Source organism: Bufo bufo, chromosome 3 (genome assembly GCF_905171765.1).
Source record: "Bufo bufo chromosome 3, aBufBuf1.1, whole genome shotgun sequence".
In the NCBI taxonomy this organism is placed as follows: Eukaryota; Metazoa; Chordata; class Amphibia; order Anura; family Bufonidae; genus Bufo; species Bufo bufo.
The window spans coordinates 258,080,393-258,101,540 of NC_053391.1; the positions used below are offsets into that span (position 1 = coordinate 258,080,393).

The window sequence follows — 21,148 nt, forward strand, 5'->3', positions numbered from 1 at the left end:
AAGCCATGTCTCTGTGTTGGGATCTGGGAGCCTTGTGTCTGGATGAAGGCTTGCTACCTGTTTGGCGTGAAAACCGGTTGGTGCTGCTATCAGCAAGGACTCTTTGAGGCAGAATTGCCGCATGGTGTGAATTACCACCAACACCGCAAGGTGACTTTTTGTTTGAATATGACTGCTTGTTTTGTCACTTGCCTAAAGTGTGAATAAAACACAGAACTGTTTGATCCAAAGAACTTGTTATTGCCTCTATACTGCGTCCGCTAATCCTGTCTACCAGAGCGAAACCCCACTATATATATATATATATATATATATATATATGTATACACACATTTCTTGGAATTATAGGAGCACATTTTTATAAGAAAGCCATGTGTTTCAAGGTGCTACATGGTGGTTTACTTGCTTTCAAAGGGGATATAGATTTATAAGGGGATGTTAATATCCATTTTATAGCTTTTCAGTTTTAAATGCCATTAGTGTTGCTTTGGCACTGGCTGCCTTGGGATGTATAATATCACTGCACCTTTATCAGACTTCATAATTTCCGAATCATTGCCAGTATTCCATATCAAACTCCCATGTGTTTTAGACTTTTTTTTCTCAAGACCTGTCACTAAAGGATTTGTTATTTCCACCTGTGCAGCTCCCAAACTGATAGCAAGAAATCCTTCTCAATAAAGCACCATCGGCAATCTCAGGGCAGTTCAAAATGAGCAAGATGCTGCTTTGGGCGGGTAAGACAATGTTAAAATGTTAACAATGTAAGGGCTCATTCATGTGTCTTTTTTGACTTTTCCATTTTTCTAAACTGTCAGAAGAACAAAAAGTAACAGATCCATCTTATTTTCAGCATTAATTGTGATTGGTTTGCATCTTTCACACAAGCTAGTTTTCCATCTGGATGAGATGCATGAGAGATCTTAGGTCAGTGAATTGTAGAATCCACAAATGCAAGATCAGGTAAAATCTGGCAGACTGCTCTATGCCAGGACAGCAGGGTGGATCTGTTGCCGTAGATGCGAACGTGCCCTAAGTGATGTCAGACAGAACTGACACAAAATGCTGCAAACTGATCACAACTGATCCTAAAAATAAGACTTATTAGTAAGCCTAGATTCACATTAGTTACATAGTTAATACGGTTGAAAAAATACATAAGTCCATCAAGTTCAACCAAGGGATAGGTGGGGATACGAATCCCAGAAAGAAGTGAGACCCAGATTTCTACACTTTTTCATAAGCATTAATGTTGTTTATTTTTAAGAATTCATCTAAACCCTTTATAAAACTGTCCAATGTTCCTGCTGTGACCATGTCCTGAGGAAGTCTATTCCACAGATTCACAGTTCTTACAGTAAAGAAGCTTTGACGCTTCTGGAGACTAAACTTTTTTTCTCTCCAGTGAGAGGCAGTGCCCCCTTGTCTTTTGAGGGCATTTGACATGGAACAGTTTTTCACAGTATTTTTGTATGGCCCATTTATATATTTGTATAGGTTAATCATGTCCCTCCTTAGACGTCTCTTCTCGAGACAAAATAAATGTAATTCTTTTAATATTTCTTTATAACTAAGACCCTCCATTCCCCTTATCACTTTAGTCGCTCTCCTCTGTACTTTTTCCAGCTGCAGTGCGTCCTTTCTATGGACTGGTGCCCAGAACTGGACTGCATATTCCAGATGAGGCCGCACCGACGCTTTGTAAAGTGGTAGTGTTACATCCCTGCCCCGCGAGTCCATGCCTCATTTAATGCATGACAATATCCTGGTGGCCTTAGAAGCAGCTGACTGACATTGTATGCTGTTATTTAATCTCCGATCTACAAGGACACCCAAATCCTTCTCTGTAAGTGACTCTCCCAGTGTTACATCCCCTAGAGCCTAGGACATAGTGTTTACAGATCCGGCACTGCCAGAATGCCGTACAGCCCCATAAACTATAATGGGGTCCAGCAGAGATCCGACCAAAACCCGGCAAATATGAGAAAATGAAGCAGTGTTTTTTCTGGTCAATTCCCTGCCAGAAGGCTGTGCTGCTAGTGTGAGACTAGTCTTATTTTTCATTTTTTTGTCCTTCTGTCTGATTAGAAGAACGGAAAACTCAATGCAAGTGTGAACTTAGCCTTATATTGATGTTTTCACACATTTGGAACATACTTGCTGTATTGCTACATAACGTGCTTAATATGTCCCTATGAGGTCTTTCACCCTCCACCCGATGGGTTTTTGAGGATTTGTTATTGATTTCACTATGCCATCTAGTTGCTATTGTATTAAAATGATGTTTCTTTTTTCTCTATGACACAGGTCTATTTCTGCTGCTGCATGTTCAGCTGGGTAAGAGATTAATTTATTTAATATGTAGATATAAATTTATTTAAAAAAACTAACTGTTACAAAGAAAGAATGCAAAAATGTAACAAAATATAGTAGAAAAGTAAACAGATTTCTTATAAACCCTCATTGACAAAAATAAATAAAAAAAAGCACAAAGAAGGAGCTGTTGGAATAGGACTTTATATGTGTGAATATAATGATGATATATGTAAGTGATTACAATATTAGAGTGATAGGATAAGTTTATTGGGGATAGGAGGCATACAAGTTCATTATGGTATCCTGCGGAACATTTGTCCATAGATGTTGCAGCTGGGACAGTAAATCCTGCACTGTCGTAGGTTGTTGATGATGGCAGCCCAGCTGGTCCCATAAATGCTTGACTGACAATAAATCGGCCAAGGAAATGTTGCCCTCTGGTGGAGACATTCCTACGAAACTCTTGCTGTGTGTGAGGGGGCATTATCCTGCTGAATAATGCCAGCTGGAAGTCCTACACATATCGCTGAGCTGTTAGGGTCTCTCGAATCACTACAAGGAATAACCCACTGTCGTATGCGATAGAAAACCAGAACTTCGCACCAGCAGTTGGGGGAAGTCTGTCACTCCAGCAAAGGCAGGATAGAAGCACTCACCATAAGGCCTCCATATTGAAACCTGGCCTTCATCATATACCAAACATAACTGGATTAATCGCTAGAGATGATACAGTTTTCAATCTGTAGTTAGTCAAATTGACCATCCTGTTTCTCTCATTCCAATAAATGCGTCCCCTCTCAAAGTCTGTCATCAAGGCAAAATGTATTCAAGTTTATCATAGAGGCATGTCTAGCAGTGAACATTCTCTCATCAAGAGGTACACCACCCAAAAGTAGCTTCTGAAAGCCTTTTTATATGGCAATGGAGAAAGCACTTTTAACCCTTCTTGTGTCAATACCCAGTGTCTAATCAGACTTACTTGTAATCATTTATATATCTGCCTGAGACATAACTGCATGCTGCGTTTTTCAGCAATCCCACATATCTATCTGGGTGTTTGTTTTTTTGCCAATGAGTGTATGTTGGATATGTTACTAACAAAATTAATATGTACGGCACAATTAATAAAAGTGTATTTACATTTAAAAAGTATCAAATTAATGTTTCTATACCTTTTCAGGTTCTACTTACAAACTGGTTTGTTACTTTACAAACTGGTCACAGTATCGGCCTGACCAGGGAAAGTATGTGCCAGGGAATATCGACCCGCAGCTCTGCACACATCTTGTATATGCCTTCGCCACCATGAATGAGCATAAGATTGCGCCATATGAGTGGAATGATGATGTCTTATACAAACAGTTTAACGACCTAAAGCAGAAGTTAGTATTATAACAAATTTGTTCATGTCTTTCTTGGATTTGCTCACAAGAGTCAATACAGTCCATGTCTGTTAATTATGTATTGTGCAAACTGCATTCATTCTAGTCCTACACTGTAAGTTATACCCATCCATCCAGCTCAAGTATCCTGTATAAACCAAATGATTTTTTCCCCCTTTTGTTTCAGAAATAAAAACCTGGTAACATTATTGGCAATCGGTGGTTGGAACTTTGGAACACAGAAGTAAGCATATGTTTATACTGTATATATATATATATATATATATATATATATATATATATGAATATATGTGCTAAAATCAGCTCTAAAATGATACTACTTTCTGGCATTTAGGTTCACAGATATGGTTGCTTCTTCTGGAAACCGGTCAATTTTCATTAAATCTGTGATTGCATATCTACAACAAAATAATTTTGATGGAATAGACCTTGATTTTGAATATCCAGGATCTCGAGGAAGTCCTCCAGAGGATAAGCAGCGATTTACTGTACTGATACAGGTGGGGATCTAAATTAGATCTGATGGTATACAACTTTTTTCAGAAAGTTAACAATGTGAATTTGCTTTTCATATTACACATCACAAACCAGTTTTGAGTATTTTCTAGGGTACGTTCACATTTACATTAAACGTATTCGGCCGGCTGTTCTGACAGAGAACAGCTTGCCGTAGTTCACCAAATCCAGCCTAGCCAGATACTGCTGTTTACTGCTGGACAACATTGACAATAATGATATCCAATCTCTTTCCGGGAAAATGACTGCTTTCAGTCGGACAAAAACCATTGCATGCAGAAGTTTTTGTCTGGCCAAAACCTCACAACCAGATCCGGCAGTAATATCTGTATCTGACTAGGCTCATGGCCATACAATCTTCTTTGGGCACTGCATGTCATTACAGCATTTAATGCAGTATGCCACATTTTATTTCTGCTGTTTAGTGTAGTGTAGTGTACGGAAGTTGATGTTTGAACTAACTGTAGTGGACGGTGCTGGTTACTGCAGCACTGCTCCATTTAAAGTCAAGGGCAGCAGTGTTACAGTATTCACATTGGATGGGGTTACTGTTCTTGCAAGCTACTGTAGAGCAGCTGATTGATTGTGGTGCAAGGACCCCAGAGGTTCAGATATTGATGGCCTATCCTGAGGACAGGCCATCAGTATGAATGGATTGGAAACCCGCTTCAATTATTTCCCTGTTGCTGCAAATCTTGCATATGTAATATTTACTGATTTTCTTAGCATCTTTATAGGTAAATTAAACAGAAATTTCCTATTGGCTATGGAGCAATGGACTTGCTGCATGGTAAACAGAAGAACACATTTTGTTATCAAGTCCTACTTAATTGTGTTGCTTTATAATTTTTTCTGTATTAGGAAATGCTTGCTGCATTTACTGAAGAAGCAAGAACCTCAGGTCTTCCTCGACTCCTAATCACAGCAGCAGTGTCAGCAGGAAAAGGCACCATCGATGCTGGATATGAGATAGCAAAGATCGGACAGTAAGTCTAAGCCAGTAAATCAAGGGGATGTAGTAAAGAGGAAGTTCTTAAGGTTCTGTAATCTTCTGTAGCATGACTTGTCTGTCATCTATTGTGGTTTTCATTGCGTAATAGAAAAACATGAGTTTGACAGTATTTTTGTAAATTATAAAGATACATTTTAGTACAGCCTCAAAGATATTACCACAATGCAAACATCCCCTATCCACAGCATAGTATCTGATCAACCAAAGCATCTGATAGACCAGAGGGAAGGGAGGGGGGGGGGGGTCAAACTGCAAAGAACCCCAACAATCATGACCGCTTAGTTCCTGTTACTGTGAATGAATAGAGCAGCAGCTCAAGCATGCACGCTGCTGCTGCTTTCACTTTCTATAGCAGTGTTCCTGAACTTCAGGTTCTCAGGGCCCACCCGCACGTCATGATTTGAGAACATCCCACAGAATTTTATTGTATCACCTGCTCAATAGTAAGGAAAGCCTTAAAACATGACTGGCAAATAGGCCCTGAGGACTGGAGGTAAGAAACACTACTCTACAGGACTGCTGGAAATGTCTCTGACAGTTCCATAGAGAAAAAAATCAAAATGTATAGTCAAGCTTAACCATCGATCCATTCATTTTGGAGAATGGGCCCTTGTTTTCATGATTGGTGGAGGTGCTTGCAGTCGGACGTCCACCAATCAAATACTTATTCCCTATCCTCGGGACAGGTGATAAGTTTGTATTGTGGGAATACCCTTTTAAGAAAGGAACAAGGAATGACTTTGCTCTGTTTCTTCGTAGATTGCTGGATTTTATCAGTGTGATGACTTATGATTTTCATGGTGGGTGGGACACTCAATCTGGACACAACAGCCCTCTGTGCAAAGGTTCCACTGACTACGGAGAATTACAATACTTCAACATTGTAAGAAATTATTATTTTATTTTTTTATTTTTATGTTGGAGGTAAAGTTAAAGGGAATTTGACAGCAGTTTTATGTTGCCCTATCTGAGGGCAGCCCAAACTGTTGACAGAGACCCTACTAAAACGCTAGGCCACTTACTTAAATTGTACACAATATAAGACGAAAACTATCAATCATCCGCAGAGGGTCAGGAGAGTAAGGAACTCATGAATGTGAAGACTTCTGAGCTGGTATAGTTTACTAAGTTCACTCTTGAGCTGTTGAATATTGATTTGTCAAAATGACTGGGTCACTACAAGTAACTTGGAGAAGGATCTCTGTCAGCAGTTTATACTGGCTTCAGATTGGGCAGCATAAAACTGGTTGACCGATTCCCTTTATTCTTGGAAGTTAGAGGAACAATTTGGCTCGACTTTTTATACATTTATTGTTGCAGATCAAAACTTTTTTGATATGAAGATTTCATGTAAGGGGCTTTTAGGGATAAGGCTGGGTTCCCATTGTTAGATGAGCAGAATAACAAAAATAATGGCACATGAACCAAGCCAAACAGACCCAATTGGCTATAATTTTTGTGTTAGGAAAACAGCTTTTTAACCAGACAAAAGTCCTGCATACAGGAGTTTATCTTTTTTCCCCCCTTTTTTTTATGAACTTAATGCCTCAAACGGTGAAGGATACACTAAACAGAACCTCTCATGTAGATGTGAACAAGCAGGAAAGAATACTTTACTGAGCCAAGCAACATACTTACCATATAAGCCATACCCTGGGAATGCCAAACCTGCTGAGAATGCCCATTTATGGGAGGTGCTCAAATAAGCCCCACTCATTTTGCCGCAGAACAGCTCAAATTTGCCAGGAGAGTCCATGTAAATTTGAGACTGTACAACATACTGTATTAATAATAAAAAAATCACCATAGTAATTCCCCTACCACATCTCTGTCTAAACAAATGTGGGGAAATATGTTATCCATGTAGATGTCATGTTATGTCTTCTAAACTGATTTATGCCCAAATCTTTGATTAAAAATTAGGTTAAAAGATTGTTGAGGAGAGGACAGTGTGTAGCTTGAGACCAAGCTGTCAGACACCCAGTCAGCTGCAAAAAGCCAAACAGTGTAAAATTATTAATAAGAACCTATTATATTTTTTTGCCCAATATACAAAAAAATAGAACAACCAACTAAGCCTAATATCCACTTATCTTATGTTCTTGCTTTGTTCAGTGTCATAATTGTAGTACACAATCGATGGCAACAGCACTATTCAATCTTCAAAGCTTCTATTGTGTGCTCATCCCTTTGAGGTCCCACTCCACCTGTGGACCAATGTTATGTAGACAAACAACCTCAGACGGCACTCCAAATTATGCAATTTAACATGAATATCTTTAATTAATCCAGCTGTAAATAGTGCAACAATAATACAGCAAGCCCAAAGATTATACGGTCCTTTTTTAAAGCCTGTGTAGTGCACGTCATTGAGATGGCAGCTGTCGCGTCTAATTGCAGACTATGAAAAATAAAATAGAAAACAGTGTATTCTTCTCTTAGGCTGCAGCCATATCTTCTCGCCCTCTGAGAAGATAATCTGTAATGGGAATCTATAATAGGCTTATAATATATAATGGGAATCCCTGCCAGGGATCTGGTCGCTTCCCGGTATATATGCCAGTTTTTGGCTGGACAAAAATGCTGCATGTAGTATTATTTGTCCATCCGAAAGCCAGCAAATATACCTGATACAGTGAGCAGAACACAGTGCCGGAGTTCATTATGCAGATATGAACCTGGCCTAAGAGAAGAATACATTGTCTATTATATTTTTTATGGATTGCAGTTGTGATATAGGACAGGAGAGGAGCAAGAAAAATAAGGAGATTATGTAACATTTTGTCTGTTCTTCGTTTTATTTTTTTGGATTTTGGTCTAATGTCCCTTTAACTGAATAGGGAAAACTCTTAATGGGTTTATCTACTTTTTCCACAGTATGATTCTAATTGGATAATGCATTGACTAGATACTTCAGATTCAGCTTTTTTTGAAACTTTTAGAGATCTATTAGGGTGAATAGGATTTTCACATGCTCCCTGCTGCCCTGTGCTTTGTGCACACAGCAGCAGTGATCTTACCAATGCAGGCATGGAAGGCTTCACAAGCATCCAGGCTGCCATGGTATCCAGTCATAGCCCCACAGTTTCACTGTAGGGGCTCTGAACGGAAGACAGAGGTAGCTGCATCCCTCTGCCCTACCTTAAAGGTGCCACGATCAGTTTTGATTGCAGCACCTGGGGGGTTAAATGATGGGGGATTCCCTGTCATTGCGGTCGGGTGTCTGCTCTATGATACAGATATAAAAAAAATGATAAGCAGCATTCCAAGCCCCTTAGTGGGATACCTTAATTCCATATTCAATGTTCAAGTCACCTGGTATGCATCCAGGGCAATGCGGTGCACGCGGTGAGGAGTACTTGCTTGGGATCCCTGTAGGAACAGCAATGTAGAAAAATCGGCAGCACTTGTCCAATTCAATCAGTGATGTTTTATTCAGTAGTTAGGCAGCTATGTATGCTGCCTAACTACTGAATAAAACACCACTGATTGAATTGGACGAGTGCTGCAGATTTCTCTACATTTGCTGCTCTATGATACAGCCGACACCCTCTGCAGCAGCACGCTCCATACCTCAACAGCTGCACGCATGCTGTTCTTAATACCCTTAGTGCTGGCGGTGAATGCACCTAAGTTATGTAGAGGCGCCGCCTATCTAAATCTACGCCAGCTCCCTTGCTGGCATAGATTTAGACAATTTTTGACGCCTAAAACCTGAAGGCATAGAAACTGATAAATCCCCACCTACAACATGCTACCTTTTGTAGACCTGGTGTGAACGGTGAAAAGTTTCAAATTGCAGCGCAAATATCCTTTGCGCCACAATCTGCGACAGATATACGCCAAAAAGTGGCCTATATCTGTTAGTAAATGACCTCCATAGTTCTCTGCTTTCATTTCTATTGGAATTCTGAAAAGCATGGCTTATTTCACTATTTTTGGAACTGCCATAGAAATTAATGGAGAGAATCCTTCCAGTCACCTTTCCATTAACAGCAGTTCTGAGACACAAGATTAGATTATTTCAGATTAGATTATTTTATTAAAGCCACAAAAAGTGCATATCCAAAGTGAGGAACAAAGCACCATGATAACCCACTAAATAAGGCAAGGATAAATACATACAGTAAATTCAAATATGACATCCAATGTGCAAAGGAGATAATCCAAAGGAGATATTCCAAATTTGTATGTAAAGCATGGCATGTATCATCAATAACCCCAGATCTCTAACTCCTTGCCCTTCCATCTGTATCTACTTTTATTTATTTATTTTATACACTTATATAGTGCTACTATATTCTGCAGCGATTTACAGACATTAGCATCTAACTGTCCCCAATGGAGCTCACAGTCTAAGGTTCTTATCAGTATGCAGTATGGGAGGAAACTAGAGTACCCGGAGGAAACCCACGCAAAAACAGTGAGAACATGCAAACTCCATGCAGATGTTGCCCTTGGTCGGATTCGAACCTAGGACCCCCGCGCTAACCAAGGCACCAGTGCTAACCACTGAGCCACCGTACTGCCCACTTTGTTTTATCTTAATGATGTGTGACAGTATGTACAATACTATTTTTATTATTATTAATCTGTTATTGTGAACTTCCTATCTTTTTAATAGCACTGCTATTTGTAGCTTGTCGCTCTGTGTAAAGGGTGATGTGCTGCCTACAAACACTGAATTTGTATGGAGATGATTGCAACAGATAATTGCATTAGGCCAGTCAGTAAAAGCAAAAAAAGGAAGAGACCACTGTGGTACTCAGCAGAAGGGGCCAAATCATTAAAAACAAAAAGATAGCATTTAGTAATTATGAAAAAATAAAAAACGAGGATGACAGGGAAATTTAGAAGATTAGGCATAGAGAGGCCAAACAAGTTATAAGAGCTTTTAAAGCAGAGGCAAAAGAGAAATTAGCTCAGTTAGTGAAAAAAGGCTATAAGACATTTTTCAGATACATAAATGAAAAAAGGAAACTAAAACAAGGAATTACCAAATTAAAAACAAAAGAAGGAAGGTATATGGAAGAAGATGAAGAACTAGCTGACTGCCTCAATGAATACTTCTGTTCAGTTTTTACAAAGGAAAATTAAGGAAAAGGACCTCAGTTAGGAAGGAAGACTAATGAATCTTTTGATGTATGTGTCTTTACAGAGGAAGAGGTTCGAAGTCAGCTGTCTAAAATCAATACGAATAAGTCACAGGGGCCTGATGGAATACACCCAAAGCTATTAAAAGAGCTTAGCAGTGAACTAGCAAAACCATTAACAGATTTATTTAACCAATCACTGTTAACAGGAGTCGTCCCAAAAGATTGGAAATGAGCAATTGTTGTGCCCATTCACAAGAAAGGTAGTAGAGAGGAATCGGGCAACTATAGGCCAGTAAGCCTGACATCAATAGTGGAGAAATTAATGGAAACCATACTTAAGGAGAGGATTGTGGAATATCTAAAATCCCATGGATTGAAAGATGAAAAACAGCATGGGTTTACTTCAGGGAGATCATGTTAAACTAATCTTGTTGATTTTTTTGATTGGGTGACTAAAATAATAGATGTCTGAGGTGCAGTAGACATCGCTTATCTAGACTTTAGTAAGGCTTTTGATACTGTCCCACATAGAAGGCTTTTCAATAAATTGCAGTCTTTGAGCTTGGACTCCCATATTGTTGAATGGATTAGGCAGTGGCTGAGGGACAGACAACAAAGGGTTGTAGTCAATGGAGTATATTCAGACCATGGTCTTGTTACCAGTGGGGTACCTTAGGGATCTGTTCTGGGACCCATATTGTTTAATATCTTTATCAGCGAAAGGTGTGTCTTTTTGCTGATGACACAAAGATTTGTAACAGGGTTGATGTTCCTGGAGGGATACACCAAATGGAAAAGGATTTAGGAAAACTAGACGAATGGTCAAAAATCTGGCGACTAAAATTTAATGTTGATAAGTGCAAGATAATGCACCTGGGGCGTAAAAACCCAAGAGCAGAATATAGAATCAGTGATACAGTCCTAACCTCAGTATCTGAGGGGTCATTATTTCAGAAGACTTAAAGGTAGGCAGACAATGTCATAGAGCAGCAGGAAATGCTTGCAGAATGCTCGGGTGTATAGGGAGAGGCATTAACAGTAGAAAGAGGGAGGTGCTCATGCCGCTCTACAGAGCACTAGTGAGACCTCATTTGGAGTATTGTGTGCGCAGTACTGGAGACCATATCTCCAGAAGGATATTGATACTTTGGAGAGAGTTCAGAGAAGAGCTACTAAACTAGTACATGGATTGCAGGATAAAACTTACCGGGAAAGATTAAAGGACCTTAACATGTATAGCTTGGAAGAAAGACGAGACAGAGGGGATATGATAGAAACTTTTAAATACATAAAGGGAATCAACAAGGTAAAAGAGGAGAAAGTATTTAAAAGAAGAAAAAATGCTACAAGAGGACATAGTTTTAAATTAGAGGGTCAAAGGTTTAAAAGTAATAAAAAGAAGTATTACTTTACTGAGAGAGTAGTGGATGCATGGAATAGCCTTCCTGCAGAAGTGGTAGCTGCAAATACAGTGAAGAAGTTTAAGCATGCATGGGATAGGCATAAGGCCATCCTTCATATAAGATAGAGACAAGAGGCTATTCATAGTATTCAGTATATTGGGCAGACTAGATGGGCCAAATGATTCTTATCTGCCAACACATTCTATGTTTCTATGATAAACGACGGCAATTGCCATCTGTCATCTCCATACAGATGGGACGATTACTGCATGTAAATGCATTTTATTAGCTGGCAATGCTCGGGAATAAACAGTTCATACCCAACCATACTTGTGTATTAGGTTTTGCAGACAGACCCTTACTTTGCATTATCATTTTGGCTCAAAATATTGGTGCACTCCATTTTACAACTGTTTGTACCTATACCACTTTTCTCGATATTTATCAACCCTGTCTAGGGTAGTGTAAAAATTTGGAGTCTGCATTCTGTAAATCTCTAAAAAAATTATTTTCAAGATTCAGTATATCATTTCTGCAAATGCTCTCAATTGTCATATTTATGTTTCTCCTAGCATTTTGCCATGAATTATTGGAAAAACAACGGGGCCCCTGCAGAGAAACTCCTTCTTGGATTCCCAACATATGGCCGAACATTCAGAAACCCAAATCCTAACATGTGTGATGTGGGGATCCCCGTGTCTGGAGCAGGATCAGCTGGGCCATACACCAGAGAGGCTGGCTTCTGGGCCTACTATGAGGTGGGATTCAATGGTATTATTTTACTGTAGACAGAGTAGCATAATAGCAGAGAGGGCCATTGTGTGCGTGTGTTTCTAGATTCATCCATGTACGTTTGTGTATGTTAATAGTATATGTGCCTCAATTTATAAGCCCGCTCACCTCCGTATTTGCTTGTATTCTCTGTTCATACTTTGCTAAAATTACAAACAGATCTCGGCAGAGAGAAGTGAAAAAAAAAAAAAAGGTGCTCTGGTGTGATGTAGTCCTGCTTTTTGCAAAAATATATGGATGATATGATGAAGAATCGAGATCTGATTTGGGGGTCTGATCTAAGGTCTTATGAAAAATATGTTTTTCTTATTTTCCTCCTCCAAATCCTAGATGCGTCTTATAGTCCGAAAATATGGTATTTTTGTTAATCATGCCTTAGATGTCTCTTCTCAACATTACATAAATGTAATTATTTTAGTCTATCCTTGCAACTAAGAACCCTCCATGCCCCTTATCAGCTTAGTTGCTCATCTTTGTACTTTTTACAGCTTCAGGGCATACTTGTTATGAACTGGTGCCCAGAACAGAATTGCATATTCCAGATGAGGCTGCACCAAAGCTTTGTAAAATGGTAATGTTTTGTCCCTGTCCGACGAGACCATGAATAAGTTAAATAATATGGGACCCAGCACTGAACCTTGGGGTACACCATTCAGAATATGAATCATTGACCACAACTTTCTAGACATGGTCCTTCAGCCACTTTTCAATCCAAATATTATTTTCTCAGTATAACCCTTTCTAATTCCACTTATACAGTTTTCAACATCGTCACCATCTTTATCCACAATTGCTTCTTCCACACACGCCTTCATATCACTCATAACATACAGACATACTCTACCTTTTTTCATATTTGACCTGTCTTTCCTAAAGAGCGTAAAACCCTGAAGATTAACAGCACAGTCGTGTAAAGATTTCAGCCATGTCTCTCCCACACCAACTTGCATCTATGTGACCGTCTAGTACCATTGACTCCAGCCCCATCATTTTGCTTGCTAGGCTTCTGGCATTTGTGAACATAAATTTTAAGGCACTCTTTAATTTTCCCGCGCCATGCTGTAAATATATGGTATTGGAAGCATTACATTAACGCATCATGCCATATAATTACGGCATAGAGATGGCAGCTGCTCAGGGACTGAGCCTTCTCAATCAGCAACATACAGCTGACACCCCACTGCAAAGGACAATATCAGTGCTAGCACCAATCATTTAACCTCTTGGATGCCATGGTCTGTAGCGACTGCAGCATCTTAGGAGTTTACAGAGGGAGGGAGCTCCCTTTCTCCCCCATTGGGCCACTGCAATGTCATCACAGGGTCCTGATAGTTACCATGGCAGCTGAAGGCCTTACAAAGACCTCCATCCACGGAAGCCTGTCAGGCCATGTCAATGACAGGGTCTGATCAGGCCTACTGTCAGTGTAAAATTTACTTTACAATACACTGCAATAGATGACATAATTGATACATAATTGTTATTGCTAAATCCATAATGACCTGATCTATAAAAGGGCTCCGCATTTTGAAGAACGGTACATCCTGTCCTCTGTAGAACTGTCCTATCCTTGTCCGCAAAATGGACAAGAATAGTACATGTTTTATCTTTTTTTGTGGGGCCGCGGCATGGACATATGGTATGCATGCAGACAGAACGCATCTTTTGCAGCCCCATTAAAGTGAACGTGTCTGCATCCGATCTTTAAAAAGTGTGACTGGGTTTGACTGAATCTGAACTCTCTGAGAAGTTGAGACCGAATCCCGAACCGGTAGAACCAGTTCGCTTATCCTTAACCAAAGTAACTTCTAAGCTTCTAAAACTTTCTCACATTAGCTAATGCTAATGTGTCTGTCATAAGAATGACACTGAACAACAATGGTGTGCAAGACAGGATTGCAAAGCAAAAGCTGCTGCTCTACAAAAAGAACACTGCTGCCTGTTCTTTAGTTTGCAAATGATCATCTGGACTTGCCAGAAGATTATTGAAACAATGTTTTGTGGACTGATGAGACCATAATAGAACTTGTTGGTTAAAATGAAAAGTATTATATGTTTGAAGAAAGGAAAACACTGCCTGCCAGCATAAAAAACTCTTCCCATCTTTGTGGTGGTAGTATGATGGTTTGGGCCTGTTTTGTGGCATCTGGACCAAGATGTCATGCCATCATTTATGGAACAACAAATTCTGAATTATACCAGCAAATTCTAAAGGAAAATGTCAGGTTATCTGTCCACAAACTGAATCTCAAGAGAATGTGGGTCATGTAGCAAGACAACAACCCTAAGCACACAAGTTATTCTACCAAAGAATGATTAAAGGAGAAAAAAGTTAATATTTTGGAAAGTCAAAGTCCTGACCTTTAAGGCTATGGACACCTTTGGGGGCATTTTTTTTAATATTATTATTGTATTCTACTTATCTTAGGCTAAAAATATATATTTTTTAAATTGCTCTTTATTAAAGATTTTCAGCCATTTTTACAGTATAATAGTATAATCTGTGTAAATGCAGAGCAGTAGGTTTTGTGTTTACACTGGATTCTGTCATCTGACGGCTCATGTAAATCCGATATGCGTGATCTCCTGACACTATTACATATTTATTTGAGCCAGTGTGACATACATTGATCTGTAATCAATATTTATGAGCTGTCAATAGTTCAAAAAACAGGGCTACAGACTGAGCAGGCAGCTCTGATGTATCGACTAGAGGTAAATATAAACTGACAGTCTGCAGATACACTCTTAATTAACCCTAGTAGTACAAGAACTGCTGGAAATGATTAGTAAAGACTAGTTAATAAAAATAAGTTTTAACCCAAAAAGAGTAGAATTTAATAAAAATAATTTGCCCATAGCCTTTAATCCAATAGAAATGTTATAGACGGACCTGAAGCACACAGTTCATTTGAGGAAACCCACTAACATAACAGAATTTAACCTGTTTTGGACGGATGAATGGGCTAAAATTTCCCCAAGCCAATGTGCTAATCAACAATTGCCGGAAACATTTAGTTGCAGTTAGAGATGAGCGAATCGAAGTTGACGCACCGAATTAAAATTTCCTCACACTTTATTTGTGGTAACGAATTGCATCTTTTCCTAAAATGTAACTCTGGGAGCGAGGGATCACCCACAATGCCATGCATGCAGCCAATAAGCAGCCAGCCAGCCCTGTGGTGTCACACTCATAGCCCTATAAATAGCCTCAGCCATCTTGGATTCAGCCATTTTCTAGTGTTAGTGCAGGGAGAGACGTCAGCAGGCGCTAGGGACAGTGGTAAAAAAGACTTTAAAACTTTTATTTTACTGTATAGAACTTCAGGGAAAGGATAGGGAGGAATCATTCCACAGTTTTGTAGCAGAACAGGGTTCAGTAGGGGAGGTTACTGACTGGGTAATAGGAACAATCCTATTACACCTTGCTGCACTGACTGAGGATCCAAATTGCCATTATACAGCTCACTAATTCCAAACCGTTCTTGTTATTGGGGTGCTAGTGCTGTTTGATACAGCCATTAACAGGGTTTATTACAAGGAAATATTTCTATGTCTTATTTGCCCTTGTGCGGTGCAGTTATATGTTCTAAAGCATTTTTTTTGGCTTGTATTAGTGGGAAAAAGGGCTTATTAGCCGTTGTGTGGTGAAGTGAGAAAATTACAGCCCTTTTTGGCGTGTATTAGTGGCAAAAATATATATATTTGCCGTTTAGCGGTGCAGTTATATGTTCTAAAGCTCTTTTTGGCGTGTATTAGTGGCGAAAAATATATATTATTTGCCGTTCAGCAGTGCAGTTATATGTTCTAAAGCATTTTTTTGTGTGTATTAGTGGCACACAAAAAAAGTATTTGCTGTTGTGTGGTGAAGTGAGAAAATTACAGCCCTTTTTGGCGTGTGTTAGTGGCAAAATAATACATATTTTCCGTTCAGCGGTGCAGTTATATGTTCTAAAGCCCTTTTTGGCATGTATTAGGGGCAAAAGATATATTTTATTTGCCGTTCAGCGATGTAGTTATATGTTCTAAAGCTTTTTGTGGCGTGTATAAGTGGGAAAAAAGGGCCTATTTGCCATTCAGCAGTGCAGTTATTTGTTCTAAAGCCTTTTGTGGCATGTATAAGTGGAAAAAAATAAGGGCCTATTTGCCATTTAGCGGTGTAGTTATATGTTCTAAAGCCCTCTTTGGCGTGTATTAGTGGCAAAATAATATATATTAATTGCCTTTCAGCGGTGTAGTTATATGTTCCAAAGCCTTTTGTGGCATGTATAAGTGGAAAAAAATAAGGGCCGATTTGCCATTCAGCTGTGCAGTTATATGTTCTAAAGCCCTTTTTTGCATGTATTAGTGGCAAAAAAATATATATTTTTTGCTGTTCAGTGGTGCAGTTATATGTTCTAAAGCCCTTTTTGCCGTGTATTAGTGGCAAAGAAAATATATATTATTTGCCGTTCAGCAGTGCAGTTATATGTTCTAAAGCATTTTTTTGTGTGTATTAGTGTCACACAAAAAAGTATTTGCCATTGTGTGGTGAATTGAGAAAACTGCAGCCCTTTTTGGTGTGTGTTAGTGGCAAAAAAATACATATTTGCCATTCAGCGGTGCAGTTATATGTTCTAAAGCCCTTTTTGCTGTGTATTAGTGGCTATAAATATATATATTTGCCGTTCAGCGGTGCAGTTATATGTTCTAAAGCATTTTTTTGTGTGTATTAGTGTCACACAAAAAAGTATTTGCCATTGTGTGGTGAATTGAGAAAACTGCAGCCCTTTTTGGTGTGTGTTAGTGGCAAAAAATACATATTTGCCATTCAGCGGTGCAGTTATATGTTCTAAAGCCCTTTTTGCTGTGTATTAGTGGCTATAAATATATATATTTGCCGTTCAGCGGTGCAGTTATATGTTCTAAAGCCTTTTGTGGCGTGTATAAGTGGAAATAAAATAAGGGCCTATTTGCCGTTCAGTGGTGCAGTTATATGTTCTAAAGTCCTTTTTGGCATGTATTAGTGGCAAAAAAATATATATTATTTGCAGTTCAGCGGTGTAGTTATATGTTCTAAAGCCTTTTGTGGACTGTATAAGTGGAAAAAAATAAGGACCTATTTGCCATTCAGCGGTGCAGTTATATGTTCTAAAGCCCTTTTTGGTATGTATTAGGGGCAAAAAATATATTTTATTTGCTTTTCTGCAGTGTAGTTATATGTGCTAAAGCTTTTTGTGGCGTGTATAAGTGGAACAAAATAAAGGCCTATTTGACATTCAGCGGTGCAGTTATATGTTCTAAAGCCTTTTGTGGCATGTATAAATGGAAAAAAAGAAGGGCCTATTTGCCATTCAGTGGTGCAGTCATATGTTCTAAAGCCCTTTTTGGCGTGTATTAGGGGCAAAAAATATATTTTATTTGCTATTCAGCAGTGCAGTTATATGTTCTAAAGTCCTTTTTGGCGTGTATTAGTGGAAAAAAATATATATATTTGCCGTTCAGCGGTGTAGTTATATGTTCTGAAGTCCTTTTTGGCGTGTATTAGTGGCAAAAAATATATTTGCCGTTCAGCGGTGCAGTTATATGTTCTAAAGCACATTTTGAGTGTAAGTGGCACAAAAATAAGTATTTGCCGTTGTGTGCTGAAGTGAGAAAATTACAGCCCTTTTTGGAGTGTATTAGTGGCAAATAAATATAATGCATATTTGCCGTTCAGCGGTGCAGTTATTTGTTCTAAAGCCTTTTGTGGCGTGTATAAGTGGAAAAAAATAAGGGCCTATTTGCCGTTCTGCGGTGCAGTTATATGTTCTAAAGCCCTTTTTGGCATGTATTAGTGAAAAAAGGTCTTATTAACCGTTGTGTGGTGAAGTAAGAAAATTACAGACTTTTTTGGGGTGTTTTGATTTCCTATTTATTTATTTGATCTAACAGTATGTCAGACAGAGAAGTGCCAGGCCCTGTACAGGGGAGTGGCAGAGGACTAAATGTTTCTGGCGCAAGCACAGGTCGCAGTAGAGTAAGGGGGCATGGCAGCAGGAGTCGCAGCGAGACGCCTGAGCTCCCGGTATCATCTAGCGGTTGTGTCTTGACCAGCAACCCAGCGGTTCTTGAATGGTTGACTCGGTCATCCACTTCATCCCAAGTGACATCAGACACCCCCAGCCAAGAGTCGGTGGGTTCGTCAGACACAACCCCTGATGGTCAGCAGCTACTGGCCAACCAAGATGTGGAGGAGACATCCGTCGCTTCCTCCGGTAGGCGGGCAAGTAGTGATGAGGAGAGTGGCGTGGGAGCTGGTGTTGCGAGTAGTCAGGCTCCTGACCCAGAGACCATTGAGGACATCAGTGACGTGCAGATAGTACTCGATGATGATGCTGATTGCACTTGGGAGCTGGGTGAATTAGGGGCTTCATCGTCATCAGGAGAACAGGGTGGCACCTTGCCCGTTAGGCAGCGGTGGAGCCAGCAAGTCGGTAGCATGGCCAGAAGTAAGCAGTGTGGCAGCAGTGGGAGGTCGTGAGCCAAACGTGGTCGGGGTAAACCACCCGCTTTGCAGGAGTCTATCTGCCCGGAAAGTAGTGGTGCAGAGGTTCACGGAAGCAGCGGCGGTAGAAGTCAGTGTGGAGTGTTGGGGGTAAAATCACCTACTCGGCAGTGTGGCAATTTTTTGCTAAGCCACCGGAGTAGGGGAAAATGGCCTTTTGCAGAATCTGTGGGCAGAAGGTGAAGCGTAGCCAGGGTGCCAATGTTGGCACCACGTCCCTGTGACAACATATGCAGCGTCACCATAAAGTGGCCTGGGAGAACCGTGGCTCCGATGTGATGGTCCTGCCTGCTGCAGCAACTGCTGCATCACCCAGTGGCACGCTTCCGATTTCAGGCAGTCAAGGCTCCACATCCTCAGCTGAAGGTAGCTGTCTGTCCTTTCCATCAACTGCCGCTCCTGATGCTCCTGCTCCTCCTCCTAGTCAGTCATTCCATCAGCAATCGATAACCGAAGTGATTGCCAAGAGACAACAGTATGCGTACACTCATCCAGCGGTGCAGAAGCTTAATGTGCTCCTGGCCAAGTTGCTGGTGTTGCAGTCCCTCCCTTTCCAAATGGTGGACTCTGCTCCTTTCAGAGAACTGATGACTTGTGCTGAGCCAAGGTGGAGAGTCCCAAGCAGTCATTTCTTTGCCAAAAAGGCAGTACCAGCCCTGCACATGTATGTAGAAAAGAAGGTGGGCCAGTCCTTGATCCTGTCGGTGTCTGCCAAAGTGCACGGCAGCGCCGAAGTGTGGAGCTGTAACTACGTTCAAGGTCAATACATGTCCTTTACGGCCCACTGGGTGAATGTGGTTCTTGCATAGCCACACCAGCAACTTGGCCAGGTGATGCCGCTTCCACATCCATGTTCTCACGCTGTTGGTCCTGTGAAGATGTGCGCCTCTGCCTCCTCATCCTCCACCTTGTCCTCAGCCTCCACTGCAGGGACAATTCACAGTGCCCCTCCAGCATACCACATGTGCAGGGCACGGCCGTATAATGCTGTTCTGCACCTCGTTTGCCTGGGCGAATGGAGTCGCACAGGGGAGGAACCGCTCCATGTCCTTCATTAAGAAATCGGAACCATGGTGACCGACAACGGGAAGAACATGGTGTCGGCGCTGCGTCAAGGAGGGCTGAGCCATGCATGGCACATGTGTTCAATCTGGTTGTCAAGCGGTTTTTGAAGTCTTCCACCCATCTGCAAGACATCCTAAAAATGGGCAGGAAACTTTGCATGCATTTCAGCCACTCGTACACCGCAAAGCACACCCTCCTTGAGCTGCAATGGCAGAATGGCATCCACCCATTGGAATTCCACCCTCCATATGTTGAACCTACTATATGAACAGAGAAAGGCCATAAACAATTTTGTGATGATCCAAGTGGACAGGAGTACTCCCCTGTGTAACTTCGATGTCAGCCAGTGGCAGCTCATGCGTGACAGGACTACGGGATGAACAACTTCATTCCACTGCTTCCTGTCCTGGAACAGATGCTGGTCAGGGGACTGGAAACGTGGCGCCTAGATCTCACGGCCACATGAGCGCTGTGGGGGCTGAACTGGAGGAGGAGGACATTGGAGCACAAGCAATGTGTAGCAAAATGTGTGGTTTTTCTACACAGGTGACAGGAGAGAAGGAGCAGGAACAGCCAGAGAAGCTACAGGGCAATGAGGAAAACGAGGCAGAGTACACAGACACACCGTGGCAGTATGCAGTGGAGATGGAGGCAGGGAGTCCCTCTGAGTCACTTGCACAAATGGCCCGATGCATGCTCACTTGCTTGCGTAGTGACAGCTGAATTGTCACCATTCGGCAGAGGGATGACTTCTGGCTCTCCACCTTGTTGGACCCTCGCTACCGGTACAAAATGGGCGCTTTTTTTTACACCCGCTGAGAGGGAGTACAAACTGAACTACTATAGAGACATCCTATGTAGTCATCGTCCATCCTTTCCCAGGTCTGCCCGGGGGTGCCCTCTGCGCTCACGTTTCTCTTCCATGGCTGCTGTGGCAGGGTGGGGGGGGGGGGGGGAGGGGCAGTTCCTGCTCCATCAGCAGCAACTTGAGTCTAGAGTCGCTAATTAGCAGCTTTCTT

The 21,148-nt window shown here is 40.9% G+C and overlaps 1 protein-coding gene across 1 annotated transcript in view; it reads left to right on the plus strand.

Moving 5' to 3' along the window:
* LOC120995108 (acidic mammalian chitinase-like) overlaps positions 1-21,148 on the plus strand; it is an 88,030-nt gene that overhangs the window by 42,430 nt on the left and 24,452 nt on the right. Inside the window, exons 2-9 of the mRNA XM_040424116.1 lie at positions 647-737; positions 2,308-2,337; positions 3,497-3,698; positions 3,886-3,942; positions 4,054-4,219; positions 5,097-5,221; positions 6,007-6,130; positions 12,319-12,504. Of these exons, the coding sequence (XP_040280050.1) occupies positions 713-737; positions 2,308-2,337; positions 3,497-3,698; positions 3,886-3,942; positions 4,054-4,219; positions 5,097-5,221; positions 6,007-6,130; positions 12,319-12,504 (915 nt within the window). The 5' untranslated portion in view covers positions 647-712. The remainder of the gene's footprint in view (positions 1-646; positions 738-2,307; positions 2,338-3,496; positions 3,699-3,885; positions 3,943-4,053; positions 4,220-5,096; positions 5,222-6,006; positions 6,131-12,318; positions 12,505-21,148) is intronic.